At 39.8% G+C, this 23276-nt stretch overlaps 1 protein-coding gene across 1 annotated transcript in view; it reads left to right on the top strand.

Annotated features, from left to right (window-relative positions):
- Positions 1 to 23276, top strand: part of LOC135771637 (protein NLRC3-like) — a 122454-nt gene that overhangs the window by 38849 nt on the left and 60329 nt on the right. The window contains exon 4 of the mRNA XM_073815400.1: positions 8457 to 8463. Coding sequence (XP_073671501.1) covers positions 8457 to 8463 — 7 coding nt within the window. The remainder of the gene's footprint in view (positions 1 to 8456; positions 8464 to 23276) is intronic.

Raw genomic sequence — 23276 nt, forward strand, 5'->3', positions numbered from 1 at the left:
GTTGGAAATTAAGCTTTTGTGCCAAAAATAGCAACTCATTTAAATTAAACAATGTAAGTTTAACCTATAAGGCTGGCATACATCTATACACAACACACCACTTAGTTAAATCACTTCACAAGCAAAAATAAGGAAATTAGTTAAACAGCATGCCTACCTTTGTTGTTTTAATTCTACAAAACAAGACGCAAACGCCTGGGTTTGATGTTGAAAACAGAAACGATCTCATTATAGTCCGAAGAGTCACAAAGTTCTTTTTTAAAAAACAAAAGGTTGTTGAGGCGGGTAGTAACTCATGGATGCAAATTGGGTTGTGAAGGTGGTTCATCAATTGCAGTTAGATCGGCGGGTAACCTGTGTCAGACTGACCGGGAGAGAGCACTGAAACTGCCGCCAGGGAGCAAGCGGCAGCCGGCGCCACCAGCGTCTGAAGAACTGGGCTGGTAATACTCGGTAGATGGAGGCAGTGGCGTATCTTCTTCGTCAAATCTTGCTTTTTTAAATAACACATTAAAGAAACTTTAGCCATTATTGTGGCAATGTTAATATTAGCTAAAAAAGCAGTTAGCAAAGTTAGCTGGCAGACTGCCAGAGCCCGCCGGCCGCCGCCCCCCACAGAGTCTATCTATCAGGGCTGCGTTCAGCCCCGACAAAACGTTGCACAACGTTTATTAAACAGAAACGGTGATGCATTGAACACCCTGTTGTGATGACGCAAGAGTTGCAACTACGGTAGCTGAGAGGCCATTCTTTGTGTTCTTTTTTAATTGTTTCTAAAGCCTGATGAAATCGTTATAAATGTGTGTTTAATACTGTAAAATACCCTCGATGTTACAGTCACTGACCTTGCAGTCCAGAATGAAATACAACATTCCAACTCGAACCCATTGAGCGAGCTGTCTCTTTACTACCGCGTGGTTTTATACATCTTGCCGCTGATTGGGCCGACATTTCTGACACACCCACCAAACAAGAGAAAACGCTTCTAAAACCTGTTGCATTCCGTTGCACACCGTTTCCAGGAAACATGTCGTTCAACCCGGAAACCGTAGCAAAACGTTGCGCACCGGTGTGAGATTGAACGTGCCCCAGAACTCCTAGCAACCAAGCAACCAATTACGTTTCGGAAGCTTCCTACAACTTGCTTCAACAATTCCATTTTATTTAGAAAGCAAATTAAACACACGCCAGTCAATAATAAATCCGGTTTATGTTAATATATTTTATTAAATACATTTGAATAATAAAAATAAACTAAAAATGTATTTTGGTTAAACTTGCCTGGGCGGGCCAGGGAGTTATGTGGGCGGGCCAGTGCCGCCCTGGCCCATTACTGGCTACGCCCCTGGTTGTAAGACAATAAAACCAGTAAAAATAGTAATTAAACGTGACATATTAATTCTATATGTTAACCGTCATTAACTTCCACGAACTGACTAACGTTAAGCGTCTAATCATCATCATTATACATAGTGATTTTGGCAGTATTACTGTATTTATATAATGCAGCGCACCCAGCGACTGAATAACAAACTATGTGCATATTTTTACAGAAGTATATTCATGTTATATCTAAACAGTTAGCGGATGGTTTAGGGAAACGCTATAGCACAGTCAGAAGAGTCATTACATTAAATGCGCTGTTTCTCCCTACCACTGAACAGAGTAAAGGCAGAGAAAGACTATCCCAAAGTGTATCTTGAGATCCGCTATGCACTCGTGCAGTGCGCGCTCTCTTAAGTTGTCCGTGTGTAGCACCGCTCCCCCAGTTGAGTTACGCCTTTTGGTTCTGATAACGTATTTTGTAAACTACACTGTAAAAAAATCCGTAGAAATTACAATGGTATTGCAGCTGGGTTGTCGGTAAATTACCGTAGATTTAAATTTATGTTATTTACTGGCAAGTTTGTTCAAAGTTAAATAAATTGTAAAAATAACAAGTCTTTATCTTTACAGAATAAAACTATACAATAACCTCATGCAAAGCATTCTGGGAACCAGAAATCATCATCAACCTTTTCTGTTTTTTGCTTCAGATTTTGTTTCCCAGAATGTTTTGCTTGATGCTGTTTTTCTAGTTTTATTCTGTTAAGACAAAGACTTGTAAATGTTTAATGTTCATTTAACTTTGAACAAAATGTTGCCAGTAAATAACATACATTTAAATCTACGGTAAGTTACCGGCAACCCAGCTGCAAATTTCTACGGATTTTTTTTACAGTTAGGCCCTGTCCCAAAATTCACCCTAAGCCCTAAGGTCTTCCTCGAAGTGGACACTTGTTGAAAATGCACTTAGCAGAGTGAGTGCGCAAGGGCCCGAGGCGGTGAAGAGCAGAATTGGGACAGTTTGGCACACGTCACTATCTACGTCACTTCTGTCGTGATCTGGGGCTGGATTCACGAAAACATTCTTAAGACAAAAAAAAAACAGGAAAGTACTTTAGATAAATTATAAGAAGTTCGTAAGAATGTTTCTAAGTGCAATTCTCAAACACTTCTTAATATTCTCAAATATTTACATAAGAACATCTGACAATGACAAGCTTTGAAATGAATTATTCTACCCTGCTCATGAGGTTATCCGTCCATTCATCTTTTAACCACCTTGTAATCATTAACGCGATATATACATAAATGAGTGATGTGTTAAGACTATAGATGATGTTATTTGCTGTTGCAACAGAGACCAGCTAGTGTATGAAGGCGGTGCAGTGAGTAAATATCATTCCCTAATCTCCCAATCGGTCCATCCTGCGGTTGCTTCAAGCTACGTGCCCGGTTCTGTCTCCCGCACACATGCGTCCGCATGACAGAGATGGACGCGGAGGGTGCTGAAGTTTTCCCGGGCTTTCTGAGCGTATACGACTCACATGGTGGATCAATTGCTGGTTTGACTCCCGCTCAGAACGTTTTCCAGCGGTTAGTAATTTCACAATAAATGTACTATAAAGTAAAATGTTAGCTAATATTATCACTAATGGTTATATGTTTTGTGACACAATAACTGAAGTAAGCCATTAAACTCTATTATTTTAGGAGTATGAAATTCCTCATTAAACTAATCTTTGTTAAGTAAACATTTTAAATGTTTTCCTTCTGAGTTTTCCCGGCGTCCGACCATAGCATCCGTTTTGCTCCCTCATTGGTTAGCTGTTCGAAAGGTCAGGACACTACAAGGATTCTGGGTAATAGCCTATAGCAAAGTGCGGGCTGATCCACACTTGCGAAAGGGGTGCATTTAGTGCACTTATGATCACCCCTGAAGAGCACCATTAGAGAATCGGGACACCCTATGGTCTTGCACCCCTTAGCGAGAACGCGCATTGAGGGGCACAAGGGCGGAAGTGTGGATATTGGGACAGGGCCTAATCTTGACATTTGTGAATCGATTCAGAAACGGCCCACGTCCAAATCGCGATTCATATAAGAATCTTTTTTTGTCCCACCCCTAATAAAAAGTGTCCAGTTTTCTTGATGTTATAAGAACGTTTCTGTGTTGCCTGAACGTTACATGAATGTTTCATTCTACCATTTTCAAACGTTATGACAATGTCATGTTTTAATGTTTAAAACTGTTTAAAATAATTACAATATTATAAAACATTATTTCTAAATGTTCTGTAAAAATATTGCTGTAGAAAACACAACTCACTTATTAGGTTTAGATGTTGATGATTTGTTTCATTTAAAGTCACCATTATTGTGATTAGTGTTTAGTGTTTGTTTTTCAAAAAAACACAACTCACTTATTAGGTTTAGATGTTGATGATTTGTTTCATTTAAAGTCACCATTATTGTGATTAGTGTTTAGTGTTTGTTTTTCAAAAAAACACAACTCACTTATTAGGTTTAGATGTTGATGATTTGTTTCATTTAAAGTCACCATTATTGTGATTAGTGTTTAGTGTTTGTTTTTCAAAAAAACACAACTCACTTATTAGGTTTAGATGTTGATGATTTGTTTCATTTAAAGTCACCATTATTGTGATTAGTGTTTAGTGTTTGTTTTTCAAAAAAACACAACTCACTTATTAGGTTTAGATGTTGATGATTTGTTTCATTTAAAGTCACCATTATTGTGATTAGTGTTTAGTGTTTGTTTTTCAAAACTGTGTGCATATGGTGACGCAAAAGTGTGTATTATTCGATGTGGTTTGCACTCAAAAAAAAAAAAAAAATGTGGTTTGCACTCCAGGCGTTTTCACCCTCGAGCGTTCTCGTGTAAACAGGCCCTTAAAGAGTAACTAAACCCTAAACCAACTTGTTTTAGTTAATGATCTGTAAGAATGATGCATTATTAGTGCTGTTCATTGATTTTAGTAAGTTTTTTGACATTAGGAAATAAAGTGTTTCAGTACTACAATATATGGCAGTGTGCTTCACTCCCACCCCTGGAGAGCCGGTGCCTGCAGAGTTTAGCTCCAACCTTAACCCTTAAGAGTTCTTAGGGACATTTTTTGCCATTTTGATTTTTAAACCATCTTGACTGTGATGATTGAATATTGCCCAAATTTGGCAAAGGTTAATTATTTTTGATACATTTTAGAAATTTGGTTTCAGTTTTTTAAATTAGCTTAAAATGGCTAAGCTACGCAAAAACCGACTAATGTGTTCCTTTTCAGTCGGTCACTACGACGTCACGTCGTGACCGACGAATTGGGAACCGCTTCGCGGGTGACCTATCTACTTCGAGAAACTATGAAAACGCCAATGAACTTGGCATGCAGGTATTTGCATAATGCTGGTGCCGCCCCGCCAGGTGCGCATATAAGCCGCAGGTGCGCAATACCAAATCAACTTTATTGCTTCGAAGCCGGCAGACATCTGCTCTCGAGAAGCGAAACAGATCTTCGTAGATCCCTGTTCTATTAAGGAAAAAAGATCTCAGCTACTGAAGTTGGTTGGGCAAAGACACCTCAGCAGAGGCTCGCAGTGTTTTTTCTCCACCCTTTCTCTCTCTCTCTCTCTGTCTCTTTAATTTAGGACTTGAGTTCGAGTGAGTGCATTGCCTCTCCCTGTGTGTTTCACCAGCTCGCACAAAAAGAGTGATTTCCCTAAAAGAGCAGCACGTTTGAGCTTTGTGTCTTTTTAAAGACAGCCACTCACTCGTGTCACGGTCGGGTTCGTCTTTTTAAAGATGGAATTCCGTCCGTGCTCCAATGCTGGATGCGGTGTGTTCATCGCTCCCCGGGATGGCCATGAGCATTGTCTTTCGTGTCTGGGGCTCCAGCACGCAGAGGCAGCGTTCCGTGATAGTTCATGCTCCATCTGCGAGGGTATGACTATGGCGGATTTGTGGAGACGGGTGTTGTTCCTCCGGCAACGGCCCCCGCCTTCCAAGTCTGGTGCTGCTAAGGGCGCAGCTACCAGACTGGCGAAGGATGATCTCCGTATAACGGTGCTGCGTCGGTCTGCTGGTTCATCCAGTAGCTCCCAGCGCCCTGATCCGTTGCCAGCGGAGGTCTTGATGGAGACGAGCAGCCCGTGTTCTACGGTGTCCTCGCGCTCTGTCGAGCCTCCACCAGAGACTTTGTCCACTGTAACGTCGGAGGGGGGGTTGTCACCCTCGGAGGTCGATCCAGAACCACTCCCACCTTCCGGCAGGTTTGCGGGTCCTGCGTTCGATCCCGAGATGGCAGCCATGCTCGCTCGGGCGGCGGCAGCGGTCGGCTTGGAGTGGACTGAACCTCCCCCACCCGAACCGTCCCGCCTCGATGATTGGTACTTCGGGGGTGCCAGGGCTTCTCAGTCCTCGCCCCCGGTGCCCTTCTTCCCCGAGGTGCAGACGCAGTCATGGAAAACCTCGTTTTCCGCCCGGAACCGGCCGTTTCAGCCTTCTCCTCTCACCTCTCTCGAGGGTGGAGATGCCAGGGGGTATACTGGTATCCCGTCAGTGGAGCGGCCGGTCGCGATGCAGTTGTGTCCAGCCGGTGTCACTTCATCCTGGCGGGACCAGCCTACTCTCCCCTCACGGGCTTGTAAGCATTCGTCCGCTCTAACCGGCGCTGCTAACAAAGCCTGTGGGGAGGCAGCTTCAGCCCTGCATGCCATGGCATTGCTGCAGGTTCACAAGGCTAAGGCTCTGAGGGATCTGCACGAGGGAGGTCACGATTCAGGGGAGGTCTCTGAACTCCGTGCGGCTACTGTTCTGGCGCTTCGTGCGACCAAGGTCACCGCACGGGCCGTTGGGCGTGCAATGTCTACCCTGGTAGTCCAGGAACGCCATCTCTGGTTGTGTCTGGCGGATGTTGTGGATTTTTGTAGTGATTATGAAAAATAATTTTCAGCAGAGGGTTCCATTGCCAAAAGATGACTTTATTGCATACAACAATAAGGCCGAGTTGGTGGCCAGGCAACTAAAGAGTCTTTTTCAGAATGCAACCTAATATACAGTTCTCTAAAAGTTGAAACCCCTCCCATGTAGTTGTTTTTAGCATGTTTTTATGTTTGACAGGTGTTGTGACTTAATTCCTTAAATGTCAGCCTATGCATTTTTAGCTCTGCTCTCAGTTACCATATTTTAAACCCTGCATACATTGCAGTCTTTAAGACTGCTAGTCTTCAGCTTACAAGCATGAGACATGTTTACTTGCAAAACACATTTGAATCTGAATACCATGTTCACCAAAGATATAGTTCTGAATTAAAAAATCTTCTTCATTCCACCCTTTGAGACTTTCACAAGTCTCACCCAAAGTGCAACTTCACAATCCAGTTCAATTAAGTTAAGCTAATTAATGGCCCAATTAAGCCATCTTTCCCTTACCAATGATTAAATCATGCTGCCGCACTTTGGTGGAGTGTGGAACAAACATTTTCTCTTGGAGAAGTAAAAGAACCTATTCCTTCAATTAATAAACCTTTATGATCATGGAATATACTTCATTATGTCATTGTTGCTGTAAAATCAGAACTCATAAAAACATCCATATTCATCATAAGAGTGGAAATTAGTCAAATACCTTTTCAATACTTATTATTTTCATTATCTTTTTCTGATGTAATATTACCATTTTCTAACTTTTACAAAACCCATTTTGATGCACTTTGTAATTTCCTATATGAAGTAACTTTTCATCTTGATTTTCCATTAACATTTGTTTCAAAATAGGGAGTACACAATAAAATAACAATCCATCCAATTAAACTTGCAAATCCTTAACCTCTGATAATTTGCATCATTTACCTTATACCTTTGATAATATTCATCCTTTAACCCATACCTTTAATCATTTGCATCATTTAACCTATGAATCATTTGACATACCAAAATATATCTTTGATAATTTGACAAACCAATCACCCATTTTCCTAATTTTAAATCACACCAATTCCACATTAAGATTTTTTCTTCCTGTATTTGTTGCAGTTTCTTACCTAAACTCTTAAGCTTATTGATAGCTTCAATGAATATCTATGTTGTATTTTTAGCATAACATTAATCTCCATACAATAAAACTATACCCCTTTGTAGTATCTCATTGTTTTTCTAAAATTGTTAAAACATCATTAGTTAAATTTAATAAACCTTTGTTGATTATAGTAGATATAATTTAGTAATTCTAGATTAAATCAATATTTATTCTAACCATGATTTTATCTCATCTCTTGCTTAAATTGTAACAGGTAATACCAAACCAATTTAGGGATAAACTATTTTAGTTATATCATTTGTTTTCTCAGTATTTTGTTCAATATACTTCAATATAATCATGATGATTTCTTAAATTAACCTTAGTCTTGTCCATATATATTTCTTCTCTAATTGCAAAACCACCATAAGTTATCATTTCCCATCAAATCAAAATTAAACCAAAAGAATTCTGCTTACATTACTGTTTGATCTTCATATGTCCACTGCTATGATCTGATTCCCACATTCTTTTTACTGTATACCAGCATTGTCCACCCTTTCCATACCTAAAGCCAAAATTATTAAGGATTTATAATAGCTTTTGGAATTTTATATTTGATTTGTTCAAGTTCTACACTGTAAAAAAAATCCGTAGATTTTACAATGTTATTGCAGCTGGGTTGCCGGTAATTTACCGTAGATTTAAATTTATGTTATTTACTGGCAAGAGTTTGTTCAAAGTTAAATAAATTTAAAAATATTAACAAGTCTTTATCTTTACAGAATAAAACTATACAATAACAGCCTCATGCAAAGCATTCTGGTAACCTGAAATCATCATCAACCTTTTTCTGTTTTTTGCTTCAGATTTTGTTTCCCAGAACGTTTGGCTTGATGCTGTTTTTTTAGTTTTACTCTGTAAAGACAAAGACTTGTAAATGTTAAATGTTCATTCAACTTTGAACAAAATTTTGCCAGTAACTAACATAAATTTAAATCTACGGTAAATTACCGGCAACCCAGCTGCAATTTCTACGGATTTTTTTACAGAGTATGTTATAGAATATTCCCTTTAAATATCCCCCATCTTTACTTCCATAAGGTCTACTGTAGCTTTAATATTCCTTAGTATTTGTTTTTCTTGAATTTCTATTCTGCCTTTTAATGCTTTTATTAACTTTCCCAATATTAACTATTTACCAAAATATGCCCTATAAAATGGATATTTAATCCAGAATTTGTCAATTTGTTACATCGAACCCCCCTGTAATATCATGTTGACTTTTGACTATTCCTACCTTTTATGATTTAGAGCATAATAAGCAATTGTTCATACCAATTTCTCTTAGCTTTGAAAGTTACCCATTTGTACCATTCATTCATAATGTTTTTTTTTTTTTGTTTCCCATAAAATGTCCAACATATTTTTTTTTCCTTCCGTTGACGTCCTTTTTCTTCTGTTGATGTCCTTGTCTCCTTTTTGTTTTGGTATCTTCAGTATTTTATCTAAACTTTGGTTCTGCAGAGATTATTGTAGAATAAATTCTCACTGGTGTTACTGGTCCTCGCTGAAGTGTTACTGATCCTTGCTGATAGGTGAAAAGTTAATTGAAGAGAAGTTTGATTATTGACTGTAGTCGTGTGAATTTACCATATGTTGCTGATAATTGTCAAACTGGTTATTAGCTTTATTTTTCAATTTCCATGGCTAATTCCTTGAACTTTTCCTTGTGTGTCCTTTACACATTACCAGCAACTTTGTCCCTGTGTATTGCTTGTGAACTCCACTGCTTTGCACTCATTGGTTGTTGCTCCTGAAAGTCTCTTCTCATTTACAAATTTTCTTAACTTTGTTGTTGTTGCTTGATATGCCCTGAGTGGTCATTACTTTGTTCTTTTATCTCTTTGTAGGCTTGAATTGCTTTTAATTTTTCTATTGTTGTCTTCTGTATCATGTCTTTTATTATTTTCTTTTCCTCAGCTCTCTTCTTCATTATTGTGTTTAAGTTCTCCTCTGCTCCTCAGCTCTCCTCTTCTGTATCGTGTTTTTGTTTTCCTCTTCTTCGACTGGTATTTTAGGAACTTTTTGCAATGGCTCAGATGACATCAGATGTGCTCCTTCCCCCTGGCCTGCTGTTAGAGCTGCTCTCCTTGGTCCTTGTTTTATGTCACTCTCTCCTGAAGACCCTCAGATACACTAGATCCCATGGCATAATATGGCATTTTATCTCCATCTCCTCATCAGGCTCCTTTTCTTTTTTCCCTGCACACAAATAGCTTATGCATACAGTTAGTTTTATCACATAAGATCTCATCTTTATTTGTAATTGTTCCAAAAGCTCCATCTGCAGTCGTTCCAGAGGATGTCCTTTTTGAGGATGAATTTTTGTTATATAGTATTGCGCAGACATTGGTATTGGCATTGGTCGACCAATAAGCATTCCATGCAGTGTTAGTTTGCAGTCTGTCACTCGTTATTGCAAGAGACAAAGCATCCAGTCAGTTCAGTTTCATGCTTTCACATTTTTTGCTGAGTTTGACGTTGAAGGGATGGTATACTTTTTATGATTAAGGATGGTAAACACATCTTAGTCTTTTCTTTGTTCTTTATTGTTGCAGTATTGATTTTGTTTTTTGTTTTTTAAATGAATGCCGATCCATTATATAAAATGATTCTTAATAGTATTTCAAATCTAGGGATTACTTCTTCTAGCATTATTTTTTTTTTTATCATTACTCTTGGCACAAACTTTACCTGTCGAACAGAAATTTAACCAGTATTGAATTCAGATATGGAGACCATTTCTCAAATATGGAGAATAATACCCATTTTTTTTTTTTTTTTTTTTTTTTTTATCTTTAATTTTAATTTGTTCTTTAATACCTGTTTTTAATTTGAAATTAAAACCACCCATCTGGAAAGGTAACATTTTACTGTACAATAGAATGATTTATCCCCAATGTGTACATTAGATGTCTTGAATGTCTTTCTTTGTCCCCCTTTAGGTGCCACAAAATATTCCTAACATCCAGCATGTTCTTTTTTTCCTTATATCTTCTAAGTAAGGCTTTTGTATTAACACTATAGAAGCACTACTTCTGTATGGCATTCTGAGGCTTCTTTAGCTTCCAAATCTGCTGTGTTGTTACCATTAATAAAATTATCATTCATTTTTATATAAGTTTAATCTTTTATGATTGCCAATTAATTTAATAATATTGTAGCAGAAATTAACCCCACTTGTCCAGTACATTGAATATATATTCCCTCATTATTTTGAAAGCCTCTTTGTTCCTATACCAAATTGTATATTGTTTAATTTCATAAAAACATACAAATATTTCTTCTTTTTGAATATTTAAATATATAAAGCAAAGATCAATTACAATATTTGTCATCTGGGAAACATTTGTTAGCAATGTGGATCTGGATATCAACTGGTTAGTCTTACAATGTCATTAATTGGATACTTCAATTAGTACTTTGTTCTCTACATCTTTTAACAATTAATACATCCTCTTAATCTTGCATGTTGTTATCATCTGCATTTATTCTTTTTATGAAAACTATTTCTTGACAAATGATTGACTATAACATATAATTCTAATGTGATCCTTAAACATTATGGAGATCCACTGGCTTTATATAGTTTTTTTTCCATCATATCCCATAAATCCTTTGCTTCCCAGATTTTTTCCAGTATACAAGAGACCTGTGGAAATAAATCAGTTACATTAAGTCATTATTCTATTAACTGATTTTCAACCATACTCTTTACTACTTCTTGTTAACCTTCCTGTGATGTTATATCAATTTCTTGTCATATAATTAATTTTTCCACGTTTTAAGTTGAATATCTTTCTCATGATCATATTATAATACACTGAAGTTCCCACTTTGATAACTTTGCATTAAAAATTTGTGCTTTAATACATTTCCCCCTTATTCATTGTTTGTTATACATCACGTTTTCTTACACTAATATACATTTGCTTTGATTCAGTTAATATCACTTTAATATACTTGTACCCTTCTGGAGAACACTAAATCCAATGGCTTAATTCAAATTATGCATATCTTCCTAACCAGTAAACAGGAGTGTGATTTTGATATGAGAATAGATATGGTCATGGTTTTGTTTATTGTTTATAGACATACATTGAATTAGCAATACTTGTCCAGAGAATCATATTCTTAACAAATCTTACAACTGGACCATAAACTGGACTTTGAAAGGCTGCTGTCACCCTCCCCCCTTCACTCACAGAGCTGGTACATGGATATAGCGAAAGTCTCTCTTGGCGTGGCCAGGCTTTTTGTAGTCCCCAGCACGTTTCTTTATCTCTCCCAGATCAAGTTGTTTTCTTTCTGGGATGGTGATGCTGCAAAGTCATTTATGATGGGTACAGGAGGCTGGTTTTTTGGAGGAATTGCTGAAAGTAGCTGAACACAAGAGTCATCACTGTTATTCACTTTGCATTTCAAAACAGTGTGGTCATTCTAGGGTCTCCTTCTGGATTTCCAGTCTCTTTTTTTATTGTCTCTGAACAAAACTGGATTCTCTGTGTCTCCAAGTTTTCTCTCTGTGTTTTTAGAGTCCAAGCAGTGGCTGCCACACTGCTATGATATGTTCAAAAATAGTCCCTCCTCATGTAACGTTAGTCCACAGGTCAGAGGTTTGGAGGATTTCTTTCATTTCTCCATTGCCACAACTTAGTCCTTCTCCCAGCCCCATGAATGCCTGAGGGTAAGTGATCAGCCTCCCAAGGTCCTTAATACCTTTATTAAACTAAGAAATTGTAAGGCCAATGGCCTAAGCCATCCTTTTTTTTTTTTTTTTTTTTCTTTTTTTTTCCCATATCCACATTTCTCCATCAGATGACACCTCCTCTTTACTCTCCCTCTCTACTCTCTCCTTATTCTGCTTCATTAATTCTTTTTAATGTTTTTCTTATTTTTATTTCTTATTTTATTTATATCTTCCTACCTCATCTTCTTTTTCACATATTTGTGTAAACAATGCCTCTTGTCTTTTTACTCTACACACTTATACTCTTTCTGATAATAATTAAATTTCTTTCATTTAGGATATTTCCTCATTTGTAAGATTCACTCCCAAACCTGTTTAATTTTCCTATTCTATAACTACTGATCATTAAATTTACATTTTACCTATAATTTCCACAGTGCCCTTGAGTATTGGAAATCAACCTTCTACAGCAGGGGTGTCAAACTCATTTTAGGCTGTGGGCCGGATGGTAAATAACGCCATGAAGTGCGGGCCGGATAATTTTTTTAAACCTTAGTGTGCTGATAATTGTGTTAAAATTAACTTAACAAACCAATTAATTAGTTTGTTTAGCAAGAAAACCAGAGAAACACACAGCTCTGTGAAAACTAAATTTCATAAGGTCACACTCATACTGTACATATTATACACACAAATTTACAGCTGTACAAAACCCACTGGCCTTATAGGTTGAAAAGCTTTAATTTAACTTCTTTTGCCTTGATGCCAAAATTATTTATAAACCATTCACTTTTCTTTGGAATATATTTGTAATGAGAACAGTCATTTAGAAAATGCTAGATGGGGCAGTGGCCCAAAACAAAAATGGGACTATGGGGGGGTGGTACTATTATTATGGTTTTAATAAAGTATTATAAATATTATGTATTAAATTACTAGCATCAACTTAGACAAGTGATTATAATGGGAAATATAATAAGAATTAAAGTGTGACAATCTGCTAAATATTCAATATGATTTACCTGCTGGCTTGATGGAGCTTTGAATCCATGTTTGCAATGTTGAACTGCTGCTAAAAGCCTCTCTTTCCGTTCTCTGTCGTTATTTTGTGAAGGCATTGGTGTTTTTTGTATTTTTTGTCTACAAAGTGTGCCAACAACAGCAAATTTAGTGTTTATATTAACTTAGATCTCATCGGGAACAGTAAATCGATTAGACAAGCATTGTAACGTTAATAAGAATGTGGATATTTTGGTTTTGTTAGCTTGCTAAGTTGTTAGCACTTTTAGAACACTGACAGCAAATCATTACCGGAAGAAATACATAAACATACTTACAAATTACTAATTCTGCAGTTTAACAACTGATATAATGTAATGAATCTACCTGTTAATGCAAAGAACTTCGGAAACTGTCGTCTTGGCTCTCCAGGCAGAGATTGGACACAGAGATGCTGCGGAGCGGGCGAGAAAACATGAAGTGGATCACCGGAATCAGTGGATCTTTAGCGGATCGGTAACAATAAAACGGCAAGTTTTTTGGGCACCGTGTTTAGTCTATGTTCCGCGTTTTGCTGCTTTCCGCAAGTCTCTCATATTAAAAACGAACTAGACACCCGCCTAAAAGGGTTTTTAAAATATGTATTTAATATTTAATAATACTGTATAAATCATCACGCGGGCCGGATTGGACACCTTTGCGGGCCGTATCCGGCCCACGGGCCGCATGTTTGACACCCCTGTTCTACAGTATGCATGATAAATATAGATTAACACTTTATTTTGTTCCATTATCAACTTCCTTTAACATTCTATCATATATATGTTCCCCTTAATTCATTAATAATGCCAATGCTTTTTTCTTCAAATCCATCTTTCTTTTGATTTACTATAGATTTATTTACAATATCCATTTCTTTACACATTGCCACGTCAAACGTTTCCTTCATGACAATTTCTTAGACACATTCTTTATCAGTTCTCTGCCCAATAGAGGTTTCCACAAGAATAACAACTATGACTTTTCACTACACCTGTTACTTCTCCATTCAATCTTTTCTATCATATTTAGCCATTTTTTTTTTTTTTTTTTTTAAATTAGAAAATTAACAAATAAAAACACTTTTATTCCAGTTAACTTTCAAGCTAAGTAAACATCAAGCTTACCATTTTCTCTCCAATATTACTTTTTCTACACTGCAAATGTTTTTCAAGCAGTTCCTTACTTAATTAATGTTTCTCTTTCAATTCAATTTGTTTCATTTGTCAAGTAATACTATTTTTTCCTTCAGTCTTAAGCACAAAGATTTTTCATTGGATTAAGATTTAAAATATTGATGTAAAAACCTCCTTTCAACCTTTATATACCATTTACTTATAGTTTTACCTATAATCTCTTATTACTTTATTATATAAATAATATATTATTATTTTTATTTTACTTATATTATTTCACTTCACTGCTAGCACCTTTCATCCACAGCACTCAGTCAGGCCTGCACTCACTCTATTTATAACAGTCATTCACACTTTAAACATGACACCACTTGTTTTTCACTGTTGAGGATCCTTTCCACTTTTACTCACAAGTCAAACTTTTTATCATGCATTAGGGCGGTATCCACAGAATAATATTTTATCCATTCAGACCTCTATTATATAAACATATATAAAGAGCTGTTTCATAAAAATCAATTCTGCCCGTGCAGACCCCTGTCCACTTTTTAACACTTTTGTTTCATGCTCTATTTATTTATGTTTTATTTTTTATATCATTTTTATCCATACACTGTAAAATATGCAGCATTAATGTCAAATTAACATATATGTTTGTTACCTTAAGATAACAAAATAAAACATGAATGGCTTGCAAAACCAAAGTACTTTTCCTTTTGCTGTCATTATTTTACAGTGTATCCGCTTATTCCATAAGCATTTTTAATAGTCTGTTCCAGTCTACCTGTATCCGTCAAGGCCCTCTTACAGAGTAAACACAGATTATTTAATTTTTTCTTATTTTTTTCATACACTGTAAATAAAATGCAGTATTGATGACAAATCAACATATGCTTAAATACTTAACCTAACAAATTGAAACATGGATTTGCTTCCAAAACCACGTTACTTTTTCTTTATACAAATTATTCATTTACAGTGTATCAGCTTATTACATCTAATCAATAGCCCTCTTGCAATAAGCATTTTTTATAATCTGTTACAGTCTATTTATTCGTCAAAGGCCCTTCGTCAAAGGCCTTTTATATGTTTAAAAATAAACACAGATTATATATTTCATTGCCCCTCAGCAATTTAACTTTTTATTGCCCCTTAGCAATTTATCAATCTGTTCCAGGTTAATGCTAAAACAAGGCTTACTTAGCAAAACCACAGATTACACCTTGAGCTCAGGCTGTTTTAATCCCTTCTTCATCATAAAAATATCACACCATGCATCAAAATCCTTGGAAATGGAACCCTTTTTAACTTGTATTAATCTTAGTTCTTATGTTGGAAGAGCATTGTGAACGTCTTTCCACCATGAGCCAACCCAGATGAGCAACACAACAGTACACCAGTAAATAAGCAAAAACTGCTTACCTGGTCCTGTGTATGCCGCTCATCCAAACTTAGCCCACAACGGTCATCCACCTCCATGCTCCTTTCCAGTCCCTGTTCGGGCGCCAAATGTTGTGGATTTTTGTAGTGATTATGAAAAATAATTTTCAGCAGAGGGTTCCATTGCCAAAAGATGACTTTATTGCATACAACAATAAGGCCGAGTTGGTGGCCAGGCAACTAAAGAGTCTTTTTCAGAATGAAACCTAATATACAGTTCTCTAAAAGTTGAAACCCCTCCCATGTAGTTGTTTTTAGCATGTTTTTATGTTTGACAGGTGTTGTGACTTAATTCCTTAAATGTCAGCCTATGCATTTTTAGCTCTGCTCTCAGTTACCATATTTTAAACCCTGCATACATTGCAGTCTTTAAGACTGCTAGTCTTCAGCTTACAAGCATGAGACATGTTTACTTGCAAAACACATTTGAATCTGAATACCATGTTCACCAAAGATATAGTTCTGAATTAAAAAATCTTCTTCACGGACATGAAGGATGCTGATAAGACCCGGCTCCTGAATGCTCCGGTTTCCCAGACAGGCCTGTTCGGCGAGACGGTCGAGGAGTTTGCGCAGCAATTCTCCGCGGCCAAGAAGCAGACTGAGGCCATCGCTCAAATCATGCCATGTTGGAAGCGTCCTGCACCTGCCCAGTCGGCGCCTCAGCCTGCTTCTCCCCAAGGGCGTCCTGCGGCGGCCGCCTCCGTTCCTCCCCGGGGCTCTTCTAAGAAGCGAGGAACCGGTCGTCAGCAGCCCGCCCCGCCCACTCAGCCCGCTCCGAAGGGTGGAAAAAGAAGAGCGAAGCGGCCTGAGACGGGCGATCTAGAGATGGAGGGTATCATTCTTCGGGAGATGGTGAAGGCACCACTCCCCCCACCGGAGGAGGGCCGGTTGGGGAATCCTTTGTTTCATTTTTCTGTTCCGCCGACTTTTCATTCGGCACCCACACAATCACAGAAAGAACGAATTCCACTTCCATCTCTAGGTCTTCAGATGAGCGCCAGAGACACGAGCGGGCTCATAACCCCCCCATCGTTCTCCGACTCATTAGAGGAGTATGAGAGCAATGCACGGGCTCATAACCCCTCCGCGCTCTCCAACTTCTCAGGGGGTAGGAGACAATCACGGGCTCATAACCCATCATCTTCCTCCTCCTTCGCCAGAGGGTGCATCGAGTGGCGTGAGGTGTCTTCAGCAGAGCCTCCCTTACTCACCCACCCAGCAGCGGACTCAGGTGAGTGTTACCATACACAACACAGCTGTCGGTGCGGCCAATCCGCACACACCAGCGATCACCTCCGTTACGCTCGCCGCGGGTACACCGATCATGCCTTTAGTCCCTCTAGCACGGTATCTGGGGGCGTGGGAACAGCTTCCCAGCCCGTCACATTGGCTTTTACACATGATTCGTCTCGGCTATGCGATCCAATTTGCCTGGCGTCCCCCCAAATTCTCTGGCGTTCGTTTCACTGCGGTGAGAGCTGCCGATGCGCACGTCCTCCGTGCGGAGATCGCTGTCCTATTGGCGAAGGACGCGATCGAGCCAGTCCCTGCAGCCGAGATGAGGTTAGGGTTTTACAGCCATTACTTTATTGTACCCAAGAAAAGCGACGGCTTGGGACCGATCCTGGAGCTGCGTTTGCTGAACCGTGCACTTCACAGAATGCCATTCAAGATGCTGACGCCCAAGCGCATATCATACTAGCACAAACACGTCAGATGCTGTGCGATCACAGAGATCTAACACTAAAACACCTCGCTCGTCTGGGTCTTCGGGTCAACTGGGAAAAGAGCAAGCTTTGCCCCGTGCAGAGAATCTCTTTTCTCGGGATGGAACTGGACTCGGTCGATTTGACAGCTCTTCTAACAGAAGCGCGTGTACAGTCGATTCTGACTTGCCTGAATACATTCAAGAGCAAGAGCACGGTCCCGCTGAAACAATTTCAAAAGCTCCTGGGGCATATGGCAGCAGCTGCGGCTGTGAGACCGCTCGGGCTGCTTTATATGCGACCGCCTCAACATTGGCTTCACGACCGAGTCCCGAGGAGAGCGTGGCTGCGTGGCATTCACCGTGTTATCATTACACCTGCATGTCGTCGCACTTTCACTCCGTGGTCAGACCGTGCGTTTCTCCGAGCCGGTGTGCCTCTGAGACAGGTCTCCAGGCATGCAATAGTATGCACAGATGCTTCAGACACGGGGTGGGGGGCCACGTACGATGGGCTTGCGGCTTCGGGGGTCTGGACGGCACCCCAACTGCATTGGCACATACATTGCCGAGAAATGTGGGCTGTATATCTTGTGCTCGTCCATTTCAGCAATGAGTTACGGGGCAAAGACGTATTAGTTCAAACAGACAATACTGCGACCGTCACGTACATCAATCGCCAAGGCGGTTTACGCTCGCGTCACCTGTCGCATCTCGCCCGTCACCTCCTCACTTGGAGTCAGAAGAACTTGAGGTCTCTTCGTGCCATTTACATTCCGGGCACGCTCAATATAGAGGCGGATGCGCTCTCTCGGGCTGCGCATCCCAGCGAATGGCGACTCCACCCCATAGCGGTTCAGCAGATTTGGAGACGTTTCGGCAAAGCGCAGATAGTTCTGTTTGCTTCCCCAGAGACGACCCATTGTCGCCTGTTCTATTCACTAGCCAATGACTCACTCGGCATGGATGCATTGGCGCACAGCTGGCCGCGAGACATGCGCAAATACGCGTTCCCTCCGGTGAGCCTCATTGCGCAAACCCTATGCAAGATCCGGGAGGACGAGGAGAGCATGCTGTTGGTGGCACCATATTGGACAACCAGGAGTTGGTTTCCAGAACTCTCTCTCCTCGCGACAGCCCCTCCTTGGGAGATTCCCCTGAGAAGGGACCTTCTTTCTCAACAAGAGGGCACATTATGGCACCCGCGCCCCGACCTGTGGAACCTCCATGTGTGGTCTCTGGACGGGGCGGAGGATTTGAATGATTTACCGCAAGAGGTATCTAACACCATTGCTGCAGCGCGAGCGCCATCTACGAGACAGGCTTACGCGCTTAAATGGAACCTGTTTGTCGACTGGTGTTCTTCCCAACGTGAGAACCCCCGAGAATGCCCGATTAGTGTTGTGCTTGTATATCTCCAGCATCGTTTGGAGAATAGGCTGTCACCATCCACTATTAAACACACTGTAAACCCGAACAGTACAATGTACTCATTTAAAATGAGTGAACTGAACTCAAAACTGTGAAAAAGTTTATTGAACTTAAAATTTGTATGTGTTTTCAAAAAGTTCGCCATTTTAAGTTCCACAAACTCAAATAAAATGAGTCAAAGAACTCAAAAACTGTATTTATTACTTCCAAACGGAGTCATTTCAATACCACAGCCTCATTGTAGCAAACACTGCAAATAAGTACAAACTTTTGGTGATTGTGAAGAGTTCAATTTGCCAGGTTAGTTAAGAAAGAGTCTGGCACTGCAAATTTACTTCAGTTTAAAGTTAAATCAACATGATTGGTTGAGGAGATTCCAGTTCCCAGCATGCTTTGCATGAGCCTGCAATACGAGAGCATTTTTTGAAATTAAGTGCTATTTTATGTGGTTTTTTAGTAAAGAGAAAGACTCAATAGTGTTAAACATTTATTTATGTTGGAGATTTAGAAGAGTTTGCTATTTTTTAGTTTTGTGGTTACCATTGTTCAGAAGTGTAGTGCCTGTGCTTAGGCTGTAGGTCGGATATATGTTGCTTTATCATATTAACTATGACTGTGTGAAAATCTGCACTGAGTTCAGTCTCAACGCACTTTCACTGGTATTAAATTTTCATGAGTCACATGATCTGTTTCTGTGACTTGTGAACAAAATTTAATGGTAAAAAGAGGTTTTAAGTACGGTATACAAAAAATATATATGGTAAACAGTCCTTATAATAAACAGTAGTTTTATGTATGTTGTACTTGAAGAATTAATAAAATGAAGCGTAAACTTTTAAATTTGGGTTAACTGAAATTTTTTAAGTTATCTTTTTACTTAAAATTTTTGATGTTGGTTTTCTTAAAAAAATGTATGTAATCAGTTTAAACAAAATTTTTGAGTACTCTGAACTTGTCGGGTTTTACGGTGCAGTGGGTCAGCACAACCTGGTCATTAGATTTCTCAGAGGCGCTCGAAGGCTGAATCCTTTGCGTCCTCCCTCTATTCCTCCTTGGGACCTGTCCTTGGTGCTGAAATCTCTCCAGGAAGCCCCATTTGAGCCTCTGCATAGTGTGAGTGTTAAATTTCTTACTATGAAGACTTTAACTCTCCTTGCTTTGGCTTCTGTTAAGAGGATAGGGGATATTCATGCTTTTTCGGTCGATGACTCGTGCCTTCAGTTCGGGCCAGCTTCATCCAGCGTAACACTGAGACCTCGGCCCGGCTTCATGCCTAAAGTTCCCACCACTCCTTTCAGAGATCAGGTGGTGAACCTGCAAGCGCTGCCTTTGGAGGAGGCAGACCCAGCCATGGCTTTGTTGTGCCCTGTTCGTGCACTACGTGCAGGGATGGGCAGTATTTCAAATACATGTATTTAAAATACGTATTTGAAATACAAAATAGTATTTTTTATTTTGTATTTTAAAGCCTTTGAAAAAAATGAAATGTAATTTGTATTTAAATACATTTAAGATGAGTATTTTTGTATTTTTAAAATACTCAAAATACTTTGAGCCAGTCAACCAGTCAGGGTGCTGTTTTCATGCATCAACTAGTTCAGACCAGACACCAGAGTTTAGGTAAGCAAATATATCTGTGCAGCTTTTAGTGGGCAATAATTCAAATGTTGGAGTGGGCACGTTGGCAGGCAGTTGCACGTTGCACGACTGAGACAGAGTGTGGAACGCTGACAAATAGGCCTACACTTTTGACTTAAAGGAAACCATATTTTGCTATGTTCTTACCTCAACTTAGACAAATTAATACATAACTATCTATTTTCAATGCATGGAGGAAGTGCACTTAGTTTGCAGCATTTCAACCTCAGAGCGCAGTAACATCTTCACAGGAGTGATGATGTTACTGCGCCAGACTAAGTGCTCTTCCGCCATACAATATAGTTCTCATTTTTTATTCTCTTAAAAATCACGTTTTATTTTCTGCCACTGGTGTAACTACTCATGTAACAGTCTTTGAATGGGGAAAACATGGAAGTGTTTGGTGGCTTCTAAATTCTTCCCTGTTTGGATCCTAAGGAATAAATGGGACTAGGCTAAATGCTAACACATTCATGACACTCTGTGCAAAGATGAAGTGCACATATTGAAAAAAGATAGGCATGTATTCATTCATCTAAGTTGAGGTAAGAACATAGTAAAATATTGAAAAACGGTGGTGTTTTTCTTTAAAGGTGCTTTCACACGTGATGTGGCAAGTGGTGGAATCAGCACACAGTTGCTGATTTCTTTTTAAGCTTTGTGCAGTTGAAGCCTTGTTTACACTTTTGCAATTCGCATGGCTCTACGCCGTGAACCTGCAGACTCCTCAGTAAATCTACAAGACTTTTATGCTTGATGTGCTCTCCGTTGTATAATTCTGTAAATGACAGAGGGTGACTCGTGAGTAATTGTTCTCAAAACCATCAAAAAGCAGCCATGTTATGATTATGAAGGTGTCATGTCAGTCTTATGCACACCCCTTCAAGTAAAGTGTTACCAAGTGTAGATGGATGCATATAAATGACAATGCAACTTAGTAGCGTAACTGAGTGAACCTCTTTATTTACTCAACCCGCATACATGTGTGTCCAACACTGTTTCCGGGTCCCCGCATACGTCACTGCTTACGTACCATGACGGGGTCACAACAATCATAAATATGATCTACATCCCCCTCCTTAAAGATAGATACATTTTTAATAACTAATATGAACATTAACTTGAAACCAAGTTATCAGTATTTCAACAGAAGGTTTAAACCACTACCAATACACAACAGTGTATAAGCTGATAAGCATAAGGATATCTACATAACGTAGTCTTTGTACAGAGAGTTAGGCTTTGATATCCTGCCTGACCGGGTGATAACCAGAGGTGGTTCCTGCACCTGTTCTGTTTGTGGCTGTTCCACATTAGGCTGGGGCTCCATTGGGGGTTCAGTATTGTCCATAACCTGTGCCGGTGGTGTATATCGTTCAGGTGTTTGTAAGAGGTGGCGTCTGTTTCTCACATACGTGGCTTCACTGGCCTGAACCTGGTAACTGTTTGGCTGCGATGCTCTCCCTATAACTGTTGCCAATCTATCATATCCCCTGTTTGTCTGCAATCTCACCGTCTGTCCTGTATGCAATGAAGTCAAAGGCTTAGCTGATCTGTCATAACATGACTTCCCTTTTTTTCTGGCATGTGTTAAGGCTTCCTTAACCTGTGTTTCCACCTTCGGCATATACATTGCTTTGGTCATAGGAATGAGGGTCTTGGTACGTCTAGAAAGCAGACGTTGGGCTGGTGAGGGCAGCCCATCCCTTGGAATGTTGCGTAAACTTAATAGTGCTGCATACACATCTGTTCCATCTCGTGCACACTTTTCTAGCAGGTGTTTGGCTGAGCGTACAGCCCGCTCAGCTAGCCCATTAGACTGGGGGTAGTGAGGGCTGCTGGTGATGTGACGGAAGTCCCATGTGCTGGCAAAGTCCAGAAACTCCTTGCTTGTGAAGTATGCTGCATTGTCGGTCATTAGCTGCTGAGGGGCTCCATGAGTGGCAAAGTGGCGCTTTAACCTGGTTATTATGGTCGCACTGGTCATGTTTGGGAGCTGGTCTATTTCAAACCAGCCCGAGTATGAGTCCACAAGCACTAAGTGTTCTTCCCCCCCCACTCAAAAACATCAGCCGCTGTAAAGGCCCATGGTAAGTCCGGTACATCATGTAATTGAAGGGGTTCCTTTGTTTGGTGTGGCTTGAGGGCATTACAAGGAGCACATTTGGAGATGTCATGTTCAATGTCCTGGTATATGGTGGGCCAGAACATGGTCTCTCTGGCCCTGCGCTTTGTTGCTTCTAGCCCCGGGTGACCTTGATGCAGCTGTTTAGCATAGTAGTGTTGCAGCGAGTGGGGAATGACGAATCGCTGACCACGTAACACCAGCCCATTGTCCAGTGTGAGTTCATCTCGTATAGCATAGAATGGCCTTAAATCACTTGGCAGCTTTTTTGATGAATCAGGCCATCCCACTGCAATGATCCCAGCTAAACGCTTACAGACGTGGTCTGCCTGTGTTTCTCGTCGTAGTTCCTCAATTCTCCTTGAAGATAGAACTTCCACCGTCATCACATCATAGTCCTCACAGGTGTTTTCCAGGTCAGTGAGGGGTAGGTGTGCACGTGAAAGAGCGTCGGCTAGATATAACTCTTTGCCTTTTTTGTAGACAACTTGGAGGTTATACCGCTGCAGCTTAAGCATCATTCTCTGAAGGCGGGCAGAGGCTGAATGTAATGGTTTCTTCAGAATGGTGATGAGGGGCTGATGATCTGTTTCGACGACCACTGGACGACCATATATGTAATCATGGAACTTCAGACAAGCATAGACTAAGGCCA

This window comes from Paramisgurnus dabryanus, chromosome 8 (assembly GCF_030506205.2).
Source record: "Paramisgurnus dabryanus chromosome 8, PD_genome_1.1, whole genome shotgun sequence".
Classification (NCBI taxonomy): domain Eukaryota; kingdom Metazoa; phylum Chordata; class Actinopteri; order Cypriniformes; family Cobitidae; genus Paramisgurnus; species Paramisgurnus dabryanus.